General features: G+C 36.7%; 1 protein-coding gene across 1 annotated transcript in view; it reads right to left on the bottom strand.

Moving 5' to 3' along the window:
• Positions 1 to 18,190, bottom strand: part of COG5 (component of oligomeric golgi complex 5) — a 210,020-nt gene that overhangs the window by 39,444 nt on the left and 152,386 nt on the right. Inside the window, exons 12-14 of the mRNA XM_075081357.1 lie at positions 16,752 to 16,956; positions 15,439 to 15,600; positions 12,346 to 12,445 (exon numbers count right to left, since the gene is read on the bottom strand). Coding sequence (XP_074937458.1) covers positions 12,346 to 12,445; positions 15,439 to 15,600; positions 16,752 to 16,956 — 467 coding nt within the window. The remainder of the gene's footprint in view (positions 1 to 12,345; positions 12,446 to 15,438; positions 15,601 to 16,751; positions 16,957 to 18,190) is intronic.

The following is an 18,190-nucleotide window of genomic DNA, read 5'->3' as shown; positions in this document are numbered from 1 at the left end:
TCCTCAGAAAAATGAAAATTTTATATTCTAGGAATATAGAAATGGAGCTCTATGGTGAAGGCATTCAAAATCTTATAGAAAACACAATCATTACTTTCAGAAGAAAAATTTGATGGGATTGTTAAGTCCCTGACCAGGAAAAAAGACTGAACAACATGCTCATGCTATTCATGCTAGAACAACAGCAATTATCGAACTGTTCCCGTGGGGGTATTTCTGCTTTGGTGGTTTGTTGTTTTTTTCTTCCTTCCTTAATATTTTCAAAAGCAGAAGAAATTGAAGGAAAACAGCAAATGGTCTTTCTGTAACAGAAAAGACAGGATTTATCTCTAAGTCTTTGAATCATCCCAGAAGAAAAGCACTGTACCAATAATCAAAAGTGTGTAATGGTTCACGGTCCTTAGGTAATGAGATGCTTTAAAACAACTCTGCTATCAGAAAGCACCTAAAACCAGTTCTTTTGAGGAATCTCAGAGAATCCTAAAGTTGAAGCACTCAGAATCATACCTCAGCTTCCAAAAATTATGCCCCTTGTATTTGACATTTTTCAGACTCAGGTTTATCCAGCTAGCCCAAGCCTGAGGAGGATTTCAAGGACAATGTGTGTTGATCCTGATACCTCTGACTGTAAGAGTTTACTGAATTTTCATCCATGCCAAATTAATGACTGAATGATTAATCATATTTTATACGTCATCCCCATAGCTGCTGGTCCCAACCTACTACTGAGAATGCACCTCCAGAGGTGAAGAGCAGAAATACATCCCCAACAAACGTGAGATTGGTCCAACATGATAGGGTGATATTCACCTACACATAAAAAAATATAATCAATTTATTTAACTGCCATCTGCCTCTTCAGATATCAAGTCCAAGTGTTAATTGAGATTAGAACGCTTCTACTCTGCAGAAGGTTATAAATGAGCTTTACATTGTCGAACTCTCAGTAGAGTTGTTTCAAAACTGCAAAATTCCAAAGCCTTTACCATATCAACATGTATTTAACCATATCAATTTCCAAATCACAGAATTTAATTCGGTATGAAATAACTTAGAGTGCACTAACTGCACAAAAATACTGTAAGGACTGTGCAATCTTGCTCTTTTCTTCTACCTGTTAGCAAAATTACAGGCTAGATCTAAAGAAGTCTTTTAACCACTTTCCCAGCAAGATAAAATGAAGTACATAGACTCTCAAAACCAGCCTTTTATGCTTGCATGATTTTTTCTGGAGTTTCGCCAGTATCTCTTAAAAAAAAAAATAAAATCACACATTTGTTATGTGAGTCACGATCTAACTAGCAAAAGACAACATGAGAATGAAGAAAATGTTTCATGAAGTTATTTTTTAATGCAACTTTCTCCTCTAGATTTTTAATTCAATTTTCAAAACTTTAAATGCTTAAGTCACTTATCAGCTAGACATTCCTAAATGTTCTCTGACCAATATAAGTAGCTTCCTAATGACTGTTTTAACAAAGCTCTTCTGATATTTCCATCAAAAACAATTACGAAACCTTAGCTGACTTCTGATTATTTTTATATTAGACCTACTGCCATCTTCAGCTTTTATTACTGTACAGTGAAATAGTAATTATTCTGAAATTATTTTAGTATGTAATAGCCTCCCACATATTCTATTTAAGTACCTATTAATGAATTCCTTTAATGTGCCAAATATTGAATTCATATTTTGGGGTTCTCTCATTTAAATAGCATAGATACAAGTTTTTCAATAACAGTAACATCATGTCCTCAAGGTACTGGTATAATATAATTAACTCACGTATCTCAAAAAGAAGTGAGGAAAATACAATCTTTAACATTACCTACACCATTGTAACTGACCCGTTATTTACAGAAAACCTTTCCCGAAGTGTCATTTCATTACTGTTCTTGACGATTTGTGAGCTTATTATATTTCATACTTCCATCTGAAGTTCACAATATTTGACATTTAGACAGGAGGACTAGATAAGTTTCCCTGGAACTGTCAGACAAATCTCATTGTTGGAATATGTCCTGAATAGTGATTCACCCACAAATGAAAGTTCACAATTCAATATAACACCATCTAATATGAGACATGGATTAATTCTTCTAAGATCACATAATAAAAAAGGCAGTCAGAAATTCATTTTATGTCATTACAATGATAATTCATCATGCTTCTCAATTCAAAATCATCACAGGCCTCATAAATTTGCTGGAGTTTAAATCTAGTGCCAAAATTCCAGTACACAAACAGTATTTTCCCTGCAATGGAAGAATCTGATTCCAGGAAATCTTTTCTCTCTCCCTCTCCACCCTCTTCTCCCCTACTTCATAGAATTATTCAGCTAGTTAAATTTAGCTATATCAGATAAGAGGATGGGCAAGAAAACAACAACACAGATACCCCAAACATCCTAACAGAGATGCAGCTTACATCAGTTTTCTTGCTACTATAGCATATTCCATGTGGGGAACTTGGATAAATTAAATGAGCAAAACAATGGTTTTGGTTGGTATAAGGTACATTTCTCCTTAGGAATACATATGTCTAAAACCAGCCCAACAAATGCTTTTCTCCATAAATTAGGTCTTAATTTTTTTTTCATTTCCCTAAGAAGAAACCACAATTATAGGCCCCCTAGATCAACTTCTTTCTTTCTTGCCACACGTTGCAGATATTTTTCCTTGACACTAGGCAGGGAGGGGCACAATCAACTGACAGTTTGTTTAGTCCAGCCCCTCTCTGCCTTTTCCTAGTCAACCACTAAGTATAGACTGAAAGGTTCAGAAAAAAATCCCTATCTCCATGAACACTCAGAGAAAACTAAGAACCCATCCTTCTTGTCCAACTGTTTTATCATTGCAATATTTTACTTTTAAAACCCATCTTCCTTTGCATTTCTGCTTTTCTTCACAATTTCACTGATTGAGCCAAAATATTCCCATATAGTCTCTGGATCAGTTATAATACACTTAGCCTTTTAGTACAAAAGGACAAAAATACACCATTCACATTGCTTATCATCCAAATAACCCACTGAAAACAGCTTATTTAAATCTTCATTCCCCTGATCAGGCATGACAGACACTTCTTCTTCTACAAAAGACATTATGAAAATTCCTCTCAGCTCAGAGTTTAAGCTGAATTAATTGTTGTTTTTCTATTCCACCTGGCATTCTAGCATTTTCTTTCCTCATTCTCTTTATTGCAACAAGGTTTACAAACCAAGAAGAAGCATTAATAAATTAAAGAATGGTTTTAAACAGTAAGAATATAAACCAAGATCAAAGCATGTTTAATTGTAATCTCAGGAGGAGAGATCCTGGGAGATCTGTGAAGCCATGGTGTGACATAATTACGCTTTCAAAACTACATCACCAAGACCAAACAGCAGACTATTTTCTATTGACTATCATATATCAGATGCACCATAAGCCCACAAAGAAAAAGTAATGAAAAAAATCAAAACTCATCTGCCACAATATCACAAATACTTATGATGATGGGATGGATGTGCAGAAAGTTAAGATCTATTTTAAACCTCAGTAATTACAAACTAGTTTTTGAACATACTCAAAGGAAAGGATCAGCTTATTTGTCAGAAAATTTGGAAGACAAAAATAAATTTTCTGGAGTGGTGTGAGAAGAATATGGTCTGTTTTCTCACAGTCTGCCTCTTTAAACTCAAAAAATCTCCCACAAAATTCTAATCCAACCCATTCTAAATGGCTAGCTAGTGGACCAGAGATGCTTAACAGGGAGATATTAATTCTGATTATCCACTAAAAGTGGAAAATTGAAAAGATCATTATGAGTAACTGCAAAAGATTCATCTACCTGAGCAGCATTAAAGAACACCACAGTAGCTGAGGATGTAAGTAAAGCAGAATTTGGAATATCGCACCTGCAAATCACAAGTTCAAATATAAACTGTATTGAAGGACAATGAGAGATAAATTGTCTAAGTTTCAGTCCTAGTGGAAAGTGGGAATTTATTAAAATCTTCGTAATGTGTATCACTGACTGACAATCTTATTTGAAGCCTCAGGAAGGAGACGTGTGATTGAAAAGGCCTGAGAGAAGAGAAATTAATCTTTAAAAACTACTCCTATAGAGTAGAGACAGAGCACAATGGCAGGATAATACCCTGAGCCATACAAGTTTTGTGGGCATTACTAAAAATAATTTAAGAACAACTGCAGCAGAGCTGACTTTCCATTATATATATTTTGATGCTAATCTTACGTAATGCATTTGGTGCTGATCAGCATTACAAAGATCAGTGCTCTAAAAATATCTGAACATGACAGATAGGTGCTCATCAGCCTCTATCTCCATCCATTATATTGACTAAAAATAGAATATTAAATTACAGAAGGGACTGGTTGCACTGGCATGCAAAAAGATGTCATCTGAGCTGGCTCCTAGAAATGTCTGGCTACCTGAAGAAAGTGTTGAACTCCTGAAAAGAGTTAATATCCAAGAGTTTTCTTGCACCCTTCCAGCAGTATTTGGAGTTGCCAACTAGCCACAATGCCACAGACAAGTGTGCTCTTTTCAAGGACTAAAACTCTGGTAGAAACACCAAATGCTATTTGAAAATAAGTGAAATAAGGCTGACAAGCATTACAGAGAGAATAACATGTTTAGGAAAGCATATCTTTTGAAGTTCTGGCAATCTAAGAAAATCTTAAGACCAAAATATAGAAGAAATCAGCATCTCCTAACTTTTGCCTTAAAGATTTATTTACATCAGAAGAAAGTAAGTATGAATTCCAGATGCAAGAAAAAAATTACCCAATCTGTCAGCATTTTAAGCTTCCTGTTGAACAGATTTTGCATGTCGCTGTCATTCAGTCTCATTCACATATTGGCTACACCCATAGCAGTAAATTAAACAGTGCCAGGAAAGGTTCCTGGATCTGGCGCATGATCATCTGTACCGCTAAACTGTTAGGACATTCATTAGCAAGTTTTTGGCCTGGGCCAACAACTACTCTCCCGAATAATCTCTAGCCTTGGCTGAGACAAGGCAATATTGCAGGCACTATCCCCAAAAGGGTGCTGGCAGGCAGCCACATGCTTTGGGGAAGAGGAGCCCTTACCAGCCGTGAGGCAGGCTGTCCTGTGCCGGCTGGCCACGGTGCCCAGGAATGTTCCCAGGCACCTTTCGCTGACTAGTTAGACGTTACTGTTACGTCCCATGTTGGAGACTGAGAGAGTTCACAGCTAGGATGGCAAATGAAGTCCTGAGTGTCAGTTATAAACCTTTACTGACCATGTACTCTCAACTGTGAGAGGCAGACATTAACATAAACATCAGGGTGACAGTGTGGAGCAATTTAATCCACAGCCTTTCTGCAGCAAAAATAGACACATTTTACTGATCCTTGAAGTGAGGCCAACATTAATCAGAACAAGCCTGGATGATACAAATTTGCCTTCAAACAGATGAGACCAAGCTCATTTACTTACTTATATTTACTGTTCTGAGGACAGTTATATGTTTTTCCTTCCACACCCATACACTGTTTCAAAAGCAAATCCAGACCATTTGGGGACAAGCTGTGAGCTATCAGGATATATCAGCATTTGACTCGGAAGGAGGGGTTTAAACAACAACGAATTGTTATGTTTTTCTACTTCTTATGCTCTTTTTTGGTATTTACTTTCTTCCAACAATAATGCACTAAAAACATCTGTCATCAAGTATATGTCACTCATTATTACGACAGATAACAATACTTTACAATGACACAGTCCCAGTTATATTATTTAGTACCTGTTAATTGAAAAGTAGATCACAGTAAACCCTCAGAACAAATAAAGTTTAGAAATAATGTATATTCGTTTTAATAATAGAATTTTTTATGTCAGAGTCACTTTACATTTAAACATTAATCCAATTAAATATTAAAAACTGATTTACAACATCTGAAATCGAGTTTCAGCATTGCATTGAAAACCAATATCAGGCTAAATCAAAGCATCCCAGTTACTCCCCAAGAACCTTTTTGTACTTGGCTGAGTACCCGCATATTGCTACTCATATTACTGCTCTAGTACTCTGTGACTGGTGCACATTCTAAAACCATATATAACATTACATAACTCAGACATTTACTTAAGTAAATGTAAACAAATCTCAATATACTATTGAGATCCAGGACAGTGAGAAAGAGGCTACCTACTCTCTATCACAGATATCAGCTGATGCTGACTTTTCCCTCAGAACAACCAGAATCTGAAAACCTCATTCACCAGAGAAAATCCATACAAATTTCTTTGTGTCCCAACTGTACTGTGGTCCATTGCTTTTGGGATCAGAATAGCAAGTTCTCTCTCATGTTGCCTTTTGGCATGTCTGGTACCAAAGGTCTTCAATATGTGAATCAAAGCCCTGCCCTTTGAGGGTATGGGACAACTATTTGAACTGTGGTGCGGGGACTGTAATTTTTGAGGCATTTATATCTTCTCTTTAATCTTTAATCTCAAAATTCACTTCTATTACTTTAGCATTTTAACTTTGAAATATATAAAATACACCAAGTGCCACCTTACGTTTTCTTAAGAAGGTCAGGGCAGAATTCTTCAAAATGCCAGGAAGGACAGTGCTTAAAAATTTCCAAGTGGCTTATACTAGTCAAACCTGATAATCAGAAAATTCCACAACCATCACCCAGGGTAAAATCCTGGTAAGAAGCCAAGTCTCTACCACGAGCTGTGGGCAAAGGATAGATTAGCAGCTCTCCCAGAGCATTGCCCACAGCCTGTATCTTGGGCCTCCACCTCATTCATCAACTTTTCTAAGATGTATGACACAAGTTCAACCACATTTAGTTAAGGGAATAAAAAAACGATTCAAATTCTCTATTTCCTTCCTCCCTCATTACACCCACTCTCCTTCTCCATCTTCCGAGTGCTTCCTCTTTATGATTGCTTACAAGTCTGACAGTGGGAAAGATCTCCATTATATCATGTGCCTGCAGCCTCTTGTCTGTTGGAAAGATCCCTTTTTTTAGACAAACTCTTCTGAAACATATTACTCCATAAAATACAATATTCCATATTTAGGAACCTCTCCAATTCTAGGCAATCACAGCTCCCACTGATTTTAGCCTCATCTACCCTAACCTTAGGATAAATCTGCCTAGTGTAGTATGGCCATGCAGATTCTTGCTTTGCCTGTACTTCAAGCAAACATGAACTTCCTCTGCTTGTGCTCCAGGCTGAATGAGTGTTGCGCTCAGCAAGGTGCCAAGGCTGAGCTGGTCACCCTGGCTTGGAGCAAAGCTAAAATGTGCCCTGCCATCTGGAAGCACAGCAGAGTGAGTTTGCATTTGCCTAAATCATGTAAGCATACCATTATATTTCTGCATATAAAAATGTTTTTTAAGATAGTTTGATCCACCAGAAGTTGCCAGCATAATCACCCCCACACACACTCTAAAAAGCAAGTGGGCAACCTGATTTTTACAATCCTGCCTCTGCAAATTACTCTTTGCTTGTTTATTGGCCAAAAGATACCAGGCCACTGTCTCTGACAGTGATGCTTTACGATGGGAGGAGGCAGCAACACACAGCCTCCACAAGACAAGACGGGAAGGACTGCTGTGGGACTCTGATTGCAATTAATAAAGAGAGTCTGACAGGTTGACTGTAACTCTAGGGAGGAAACTAGTAGAGGTCTCCAGGTTCAAAAAGTAAGAGAATTGCATCTCCTCTAAACAACTGCATTTTCATGTTCACAGCACAACACATTTCATCTATGTGCACTTGGTGGGTGTGTTAGTGTATTTCAGTCCACCCACATGCCAAGCTGAACAGAAATAGCACAAAAGTAAGAGAACATACAGTACTTAGATTTCTACTCACAATATATGAGGTAACTGAAATCATCACTCTAAAAGCAGAAAGAACACAACAAAAACCCCAACGATAAATATTGTTTGAAATAGTCCTGTGCTGGGAAGGGAATAGACTAGATCACCAAATAGGGCTCTTCCATCTTCAATCTGTAGGAGGACATGGATCTTGCAATTTATTTTTCTGGCAAACCAAAACATAGTGATTGCAAAGTTGCAACGAGATTTTTAATTATGAGAGAAATCACAACATTTCAAGTACATTTAAAATTCAGCTTACTAAATTATAAAATTACAAGTAATCAGCTGGGGAAATACAGTTTTGTCTCACTTCCAATGAACAGGTGAGTATCACTTTCATTATTATATACATAAATAAGAAACCTGATTTAAAGCAGCATATGAACAAAATCAAACATGAATTTAAAAGACTTCTGTAATCAACCAGGCATCTTTTCAAAAAATGGACAGCCAAAATCTATTCACTTTTTATTATGGAAGATTACTGCAGAGTACTACCCTTGAGCAGTGGTCTTCAAAGTGGGGTGTGTGCACCACAGGGGTTATGCAAGACAGTCCATTGGAGTGCAGGAAGAAAATATCAGAACTTCAGTAGTACATGTATGTAATTTATAAATAAACAAATATATATAAAAAGGGGGTGCTATACATATAATGGGGGTGCATGCTCAGAAATTTTTTACTGCTAGGGATGCATGATGAAAAAAGTTTAGAGACCACTGCCCTAGAGGATCCTGCCATGCAATTACTGCTGCCACACCAAAGGCATCTAATGAAGATGTTGGTGAGATATAAGCTCTCTTTTACATCTCTTCTCAGCTGTCAGTTATGCACATGGGTAAAAATTTCTCTAGGAGGCAGATTTTTGAGCTCCTATCTTCTGTTATGCAGCACTGATTCTCAAAAAAACCCCCAAATTACTCAACTTTTTATTTGTTTTCAGGAAATGTAATTTACTGGTTTCTCATTAATCTCTTCTCCCCACTGTAGTTATTGTCAGCATTTGATGAAAGAGTTAATATTCATTACGTGGCCAGTTAAACAAGAGCACAACATGTTATATGTGTCGATCAAGACAGGTAACTTAAGGTATTTGCAAATGGGAATGGATGACCCCTCTAGAAATCTCTTAAATCAAGGAGAAATGTTAGTGGTTTTTTTTTATCTGGGCTACTTCACTTGTATGAAAAGTGGCTAGCGAATAAAATCTGGCTCAGTAAGCAGCCATTATGTTAAAAAGTAAGCAATGTATTACAATGTGCAAAAGCAGAAAAGGAAAATTGTGCTCTTATCCAAAAGACACTGATCAGATTTGTTAATCTCTCTTCCAATCTGGAATGAGAAGGGTGTAGAAATGGTGACTAAATGGAAATCTTGTGGTGTCTGTAATCATTATGAAGACATTTGAGGTGCCTGATTTAGGGAAAATGTGAATAAGAAGAGACAAAATGATAAAGGCACAGAGGAAATATAACAAGCACCCTTCCTCAGCATCACCTAATAAAGCACAGGATGGGTGGTGAAGTTGAAAGGTAATACTCTTAAATTATCAGAAATATTTTTTAAAATTTGGTGCAATGTATAATTATCCCTTCAAATTCTGTATAGTAGGAACATCTGCAATTACACTGAGTGAAATTAGGACAATAATTCTGAACGCTTCATGGCATACACCAACCACATCTAGCATCAGCAAGAGGTTAGCTAAAGATTCACCCAACAGCAGAATATATCTACCTACTGCTCACAGAGGGTTATTTATATCTTCTCTGAAATAATTTGAACTGGTTAATACAAGAATAGGTCTCAGGCATGGCAACAGCTAGTTCTCAGTGAGGGGAAAGCTGAAAACCAAAAGCCAGCAGTGTACAAAGTCACAGGTAACAACCACATGTTTTGGATTCACATGAAAAGGCTATTTTTTTCTTACTTGTTTTTGCTTTAGTTCTATATGTACAGATTGCTAGATGCTGCTTTTACTCGAAGGTAAAATCATTGAGTCTTGAATAACATTTTTCTTGTTATTTGTCCTATCTAAAGCTAACTCGAGAAACAGTGATGAAATCTTAGTGAATTGTAATTCCTTTTTTTGTGAAAGTGAATAAATAAAACCCCTGACATCAGAATGTCTCAACATTTTTAGGTCTGCGCATTTCAGTTCTTCACCATTCAAATCTGCCTGCAATATTACAATAACATTTAAAAAAATTGTAATGACTCTTAAACACACATGCCCCCCCAGTCTTCCTTCACTGGGAATTCTGATATTCTTTTGTTTAAGTTTTAATTTGGAAGATAACTCAATTGTGAATTCCTCCAGGAAATTAGATTTCCATCTTTAGCACTGCTCTACTATAGCTATCAGAAATGAAGCATCTGAGGGGAAATGTTACATGGTCACCCTTCTCAGCTTTTGAAAGCTACCGTTGGAGACTGAATTGCAAAACTGAATGGAACTTGCATTCTTGGCTACACCACTAAAACATAATGAAACAGTGCTGTCTGACATAGCTCCTGTTCTGCACAAGGTACACATTTCAGGCTCAATCTGCCTGCCCAAAAATAGGTACAAAAAAAAGTTAAGATATCTAGGTTATATCCACAGGGCTGGCAAGCATGGCACAGGACAAATGGGAGAGCCATGCCCTTCTGCAGAGGCAGCTGGAGGCTAGGCATGATATTTTAGCGTTTTAAAGATGGCACTATACACCTATGCCTTGGCAACTGTGCCGATCCCTTCCAGTTTTTAATTTTGTACCATGCATATGAGCAAGGAGAGAAAGCCAAGTGAAAAAATGTAGCTGTGCAACACATAGTTGATATTGTTTTACGATTTGCAGGTATACTCTTGAAGGACATTCATGTTCATTCTGCCAGTTTGTCTAATCCTGTCACTTAGTTTTTCAAAGCTTCAGGTTTTATTTTGAGTTGTCAAATTCAAGAAGTTCAAGGGCTCAGAATCCCTCTTTACTCCTACATTCTTTTGGTTTAAGGTCAGCTAATACAAAGCCACAAATCATATACATGACAGCTTATTTCTACATATCCTTTTTTCAGGGTTTCTTAAGAATTTGCCAGCTGGTTGATCACAAAACGATGTACACTTTCGAATATGCCGCTAGCCAGAGCAAAACAGACCCTGGTGCTTTCACAGTTACAGCTGATATATCTTTTTTGTCCAGCTGAATGCAACTATTTGACACAACACTCCATGATAAACAGAGACACAAGTGTAATATTTTTTACTCATGACGACTCTTGCGATCTACTAAAAATCCTGATTTCATTCATAAGCAAATTTCACTCTGAAAGCCGTTATTTGGTGTCTTTAAAGGAAGACACAACTTAAGCACTATGCTCTAAATATACAGCAAAATAATGTAAATACATATTTTTATTTTAAAATTTTAAATATTCTTTATGGCCTTCATGACTGCTTCACCTATGCTCCTCTTCCATACACTAGTTCGCAAACTTCCAATACAATTCATCCAACAGAGATGGTAAACACAGTATGTGTTATTGAATTTAAATTTTTTTAAAGCTCTTCAGAGACAGCAGGTGTGTAAAAGGTAAACAGAATACACACTAACTTAATTGCTGCAATGTTTTGTAGCCTATTGTTACAAAAAATTTTAAGTATCTCTCGTTAAATTATCCATATAGTGAATGAATGTCACCAGAATCTGAGTTTGCTTTCAGAATTAATGTTGTTTAAGTAAAAATCTTGTTTATGAATACAAGCAGTTAGTCATTTCTTGTGGGTCTTCATATTGCAACAATTAATTTTCATCTATTCATAATAAAAACATTAAAATTTCGGCAATGGACTTCACAAGAAAATTGTTGATCGTAAAAATTATTTCTTCATATGATAATGACATTCACAGTACTATCCATTGGCTTTTAGGGGATCCTTACCCAAAGGATAAGGCTTTGGGGACCCTTTCTCTATTCAGCTTAACACTAGATAACAGTGCATGCCAAATGACTGGAAGGATTTGACAAATGCAAACAAATCAAGGGTCAGTTAAATATATGGCAAATAATAAATATATGGGAAAAATGCCCAAATTTTGTTGCAAATAGTGAACAAATATATCTGAATAGCCCAGATTTTAATACCATAAAGACGATGCATCATATAACTGATGGAATATCAAATGTTGGTAAATATTAAACTAAATTAAATTGTCTTAATTTTACTTAATGACAACTACCATTCTGATTTTTTTAAATTAATATGGCAAATTCAATTTGGAGTTATACAGACACATTTTCTCCTATCAATAGACTGTGTTTATCTGCAGGCAAAATTTAATTGAAAATGTTTCCAAATAGAACGGAAAGCCAATCCAAAGGTTTTGTCTAGCTAGATTGCTTTACCGTTATGTCGTAAATCTACAAAAACCAGAACATTGTACACAGAAAAATGTAAGTTTTCAGAAATTTAAAATTACTTACAAGCTGCTCAGACTTTACGCCATAGAGCTGAATGGTCTTTGCCACATTCTTTGCCACAGCTAAACTCAGGTCTGGGTCAACAGCAGCCACGTTTAGCTCACTGGAAGCAAAGATTACAAATCTTAATTAACAGCTTTACAGTGCTATATTTAATTGATAAAGAATGAACTATGAATATGTAGTTACGTGGCATGACAATTTAGAGAGGGTAACACATACAACCAAGTCTTTGTAAGCACCATAATTCAGTTTACAATTTAACAAGTCATTTGGGAATTTTATGTGCAGTGTTCCTGTTCTAGTAAAAATGAGCAAAGTTTAGGAATGACACCTCAGTACGAAATCACTATTAGTAAGCCATTCAAAAATATTGACTGCAATTAACTACATTCAAGCTTTGGCAGCAGTCTTCAAACATTACAGGTGAATACACAGTCATTCAATTCTAGAATTACATGAGCTGTGCAGAAATACCCAGGGGACGCCTTAGCTTGACACAACTAATAAGCTGTGTTTTAGGCAATCCTTCACAGTGACAGAGGCTCCAAAGCAATGACAGGGAATAAATGGAAGAAGGAAAAGACTTCTAAGTCAATTCCAGTATTTCTTGTTCATGGAACAGCCCATATCTCCATCGGTTGGGGCTGCATTCATAAATGCTCTACTGAAAACAGCCAAGCACAAGGACCGTCATGTTGCTAGTGATGAGACTAACCTCTCCCAAGAACTGGAGAGACACTACGCACCCTGACATAGGAATAACCTTCACTGAGAACTCTGCAGGGCCTCAAACATCACTAGCTAAAGGTCACTCTGGAAAAGTCAGTTGAAATTTCATATATTTTCATGTAATTTTCCCTTCTCCTCTGCAAGGAGCAAAACAACATCAATAACCACACCAATAGGCATGTTCTGAGCATCTGCAACTCCCAGTCACATGTACAGTGTCAGTATTTAATACTACACACACACTCACATACACATACTGTGAATACTGCCCATCATTTTCAGACTGTATTGAACAGAGTAGTCCTTATCAAAACCTTATGAGGGAAAATACACCATTGGTAATCTAAGCATCTCATTTTACAAATTATACCTGGAATAGTCTTTATCTATTATCTTGCTGTTTCACAATAAGAGAATATTTACATCAGGTATTATCAGTTGCAGCGAAACAACTATCATCTTCCCTTTGACACAATCAGAATAATTAAGATATCAGACATTTACAATATGTGTGAAGTTTCTCTTCCTGATGTTTTATAAGCTTTAACACAGTAAAACTTAAATTAAAATGTCAGTTATTCCAAAAAAAAAAAACACAACCAAAAAATAAATAATAACATTGATAAGAAATTATAAATAATAATGAAAAAGTGATTACCCCGCTCTATTCAGCATTGGCATCACCTCACCTGGTGTGCTGCGTGCCATTCCAGGCCCCACAATTTAAGAATGCAAAGGTCCTTGAATGCATTTGGAGGAGGGCAACAAAGCTGGGGAAAGGGCTGGAAGGCATGTCCTGTGAGGAGCGGCTGAGGACTCTGGGCTTGTCTAGCTTGGAGGAAAGGAGGCTGAGGGGCGACCTCATTGCTCCCTACAGCTTCCTGAGGAGGGAATGTGGGGAGGGAGGTGCTGATCTCTTCTCCCTGGGATCCAGCGATAGGACACATGGGAATGGTTCAAAGCTGCACCAGGGGAGGTTTAGACTGAATCACAGAATCACAGAATGTTCTGAGTTAGAAGGGACCCACAAGGATCATCAAGTCCAACTCCTGTCCCTGCACAGGACAATCCCAAAATTCACACCATATCTCTGAAAGCATTGTCCAAATTATTCTTGAATAGCATCAGGCTTGGCGCCGTGACTGCCTCCCTGGGGAGCCTGTTCCAGTGCTCCAACACCCTCTGGGTGAAGAATCCTTTCCTAATACCCAACCTAAACCTCTCCTGGCACATCCTCCTGCCATTCCCTCAGGTCCTATCATCGGTCACCAGAGAGAAGAGATCAGCGCCTGCCCCTCCTCCTCCCCTTGTGAGGAAGCTGCAGACCACGATGAGGTCTGCCCTCAGCCTCCTCTCTTCCAGGATGAACAAACCAAGTGACTTTTGCTGCTCCTCATGCAGTTTCTCCGCTAAACCCTTCACCAACTTCGTGGCCCTTCTCCGGACACTCTCTAGTAGCTTTATACCCTGAAAGTACTGTGGCACCCAAAAGTGCACACAGCACTCGAGGTGAGGCCGCACCAGTGCGGAACAGAGCGGGACAATCCCCTCCCTCGCCTGGCTGCAATGCAGGCCTCGATGCACCCCAGGGCACAGCTGGCCCTCTTGGCTGCCAGAGCACACTGTTGGCTCATGTCCAACTTGCTGTTGACCAGGACCCCCAGGATCCCCTCTGCAGAGCTGCGCTGCAGCCTCCTGGAGAGCCTAACTGGACATTAGGAAGCATTTCTTTACCAAGAGGGTGGTCAAACACTGGAACAGCTTCCTAGAGAGGTGGCCGATGCCCCAAGCCTGTCAGTGTTTAAGAGGCATTTGGACAATGCCTTTAATATTCTTTAACTTTTGGTCAGCCCTAAAGTGGTCAGGCAGTTGTACTAGATGGTCATTGTAGGTCCCTTCCAACTGAAATTATTCTATTCTATTCTATTCTAATTCTATTCTAATTCTATTCTATTCTAATTCTATTCTAATTCTATTCTATTCTAATTCTATTCTAATTCTATTCTATTCTAATTCTATTCTATTCTAATTCTATTCTATTCTATTCTATTCTATTCTATTCTAATTCTATTCTATTCTATTCTAATTCTATTCTATTCTATTCTATTCTTATTCTATTCTTATTCTATTCTTATTCTATTCTTATTCTATTCTATTCTATTCTTATTCTATTCTATTCTATTCTTATTCTATTCTATTCTTATTCTATTCTACTCTATTCTATTCTATTCTATTCTATTCTAAATCCTGACTTAACTTTTACACTAAGCAGCTCCTAAGGAAGTCTAGTTTCTAAAATTGTAACTTATGAAAGAAAAAAAACATGTTGAAGATTACATTTTGCCATTTATTACATGTGCATACCTGGTTATAGTTTTAATGATGCTGTCAAGCTCGTCAGAAGAAGGAGGATTCCGACCTCCAGGAGGGAAGACAAGATTGATGGGGTCAAAGAGTCGAGATAAGGATTTTGACAAATAAGCAGCTTCATATTGTTGCAGTGAATCTTTCAAGGCTTTTTCTGGACTGTGGATATAAGACAGAATTACTACATTTTAAAATAAATTAAAACAATAGCATTGAATCTTTCCAGAAAATACAAAACGTCACAGTATTGAACCTGGTTTTTCTTTCTGCTCTTTAAATATATGCACTTGGAAAGATTCCAATATATAACACCTTGCTTTTCACATGAACCGAGTAACTAGTGAGGGAGCAATTCTGTGTAGTTCAATGCAGTTCTTAGCACCTTCTGTAAGAGCTACATGGAATCCCTAATTCAAGGTGTTCTTGAGACAAACAGTTCTAAGAACATCAGCAAACTACCAGCAATATATCCAGAACTGCAATGAAAGACCTTTTTACATTCACAATATTTCATTTGCAGATAGCTTGTACTCAATGATATATTAAAAAAAACCAAACCTCCTGGTATACATATATGTATAGAAAGCTTAAAATAGAAACATTCTTCTTAAATTTACCTTTAATAACCTCCAGTCTTTAGTATTTCTGTTTGTGAAAATGAGTAAGCAGTAGCACTCTCAAACATTTTAGCTCATTGTCAGAAGTTTGGTGAACTCTTTATTTTGCTTCCATTGAAGTCGGTAAGTCTCCCACTGACTAGTCAGGAATATATTTAAGCCAATACAAATCTCACATAAAATAGTCATTTTATTTTACATAAGTCTAGAAGTCTTAATAGACTTGATGAGCCTGTTCCAGTTTGATCTGGTATCTACCACTCAGATCATGTTTATTCTACAATGTACAAACATAAAAACTGTGAATCATAACAAACTGAGCGTTTGTCACACTCCAATGATTGTGGTATCATTAAGAGAAAGCTACTGCTGTAATCGCAACACATACAAAACTGAATTTTCAGCATTCTGTTGTTTGGGTTTTTTTCACCCAAAGAAACAGAAAGATAAAACTAGTTCCAAAGACAGGGACTTTGTGAAAGGCAAGACAATCCAACACTGTTAATTATATACCCTAATTAAAATCCTACAGCTCTAAAAGAGTATTAAAGCAATAACTGCAAAAGGAAAAAAAAAGCCTTTAAAATTTTCCCAGTCTGACTATTTGAATAAAACTAAGTTCTTAAAAATATTCTGTTTTATTGCAGGGTGCAAACCTTTACATTTTATTGCCTTACAGTTGATAATACATACTCATAATCTTGGGGTTTTTGCATGAATATGTCCTGTGTATCTTCTTCCATTTGTTGTAGTTCAGCGAAGAGATCAGTGGTTCCACTTGTGTTAAAATTCCTCTGAATATTTTGACTATATTGTTGCAGGCGCTTCCACAAGTCATTATACAGCCTCAGTAATTTAGGGTATTCTCCTTCAAAAGCTTGTTTCAAAAACATAGAGGCTGCAAAATAAAGCAGTAAGGATTATGCATTGCTAAGTTCAAAAACTACCGGTATCCTTGCATTTATATCAATGAATGATATACAGTGTAATCCTATCTTTAATATTAATAATGTAATATTTATAATTCATTTCAAAGTGGTATAAGCTATCGCATTAAATGCATTTGACAAAGGTAAGAATCTAAAGCACCGACATAAAATCAACAACTGGAAGCATGGACATGGAAAACTTATTTTGTACAATAAAGATACTAATCATGGTCATGAAACCTTTGGTATCAAACTTAATTATTAATATTATCATTCATTTAAGTCCAAAGTATGATTAGAACTCTCTGAATCTAGAGATTTTCTAACAGTATCTTGATGGGGTTAAAATGTGAGGCTGTGCAACTTTGAAGATTTAAACCAAAGATAACTTCTGAGTCAGAGTCTTAAGAAATATTAAGAGGGAAGTATATGTTTTTACGCATACTTCTTAAAACGAAGTATCTAACATGCAATTCCTAAACTTGTCAAATAAAGAATGACCAAGCCAGCAAAAAAAATTTTTCTGCATTACTTTCAACATTGAAAGGCCTGCCCCAAGTAACAGGAAATGAAACAAATGTACAACTGTTTTAGCAACTGATGTTAATCTTGATCTAACATCACTCATACTTTATGGATTTCCCATGACATTAGGAGATTAACACTGTTCCATTCATTCATAGGTTTTTCATGCTCCAGACATCTGCCCCATTTCACCCAGCCTGTCCTTTCAACTCAAATATATTGTAATTTTGAATACTGGAGGATTCACATTTATTATCAAACACAGAGTTATTTTAGGTCACGAAGCTATGGTTATAAAGACTGTCCCAACCTCACAAAAGCAGATAATGATCTATTTTCAAACTCTATAAACTGCCACAAATTCCTATTCTCACACTATTTTTCTGATATTGTCTAGTTTTCCTCTGATCTATATGATCCAGAGGTCTGTGTCTGATGTCAGTGCATCCAATCACTTAGGATTTGTATGTTAAAAATGAACATTCTCATATAGATGTGTCACTTAAACAAAAAAGTCCACTCACTATAAGCATTGTTTCCCAAAACTCAGCTGTAGCAAAGTAAAAACATCATTCACAGTTAAAAAATCCAACTGTTCTCTCTAAATGTTTAAATAAAAAACATTATTAAAAATTTTAAGTAATAAAATATATTTCAATACCTGTCAGACAAAGTACT

This window comes from Phalacrocorax aristotelis, chromosome 1 (assembly GCF_949628215.1).
Source record: "Phalacrocorax aristotelis chromosome 1, bGulAri2.1, whole genome shotgun sequence".
NCBI classification, from domain to species: Eukaryota; Metazoa; Chordata; class Aves; order Suliformes; family Phalacrocoracidae; genus Phalacrocorax; species Phalacrocorax aristotelis.
The sequence above is the reverse complement of the archived record's forward strand: the minus strand, read 5'-3'. Positions and strand labels throughout refer to the sequence as shown.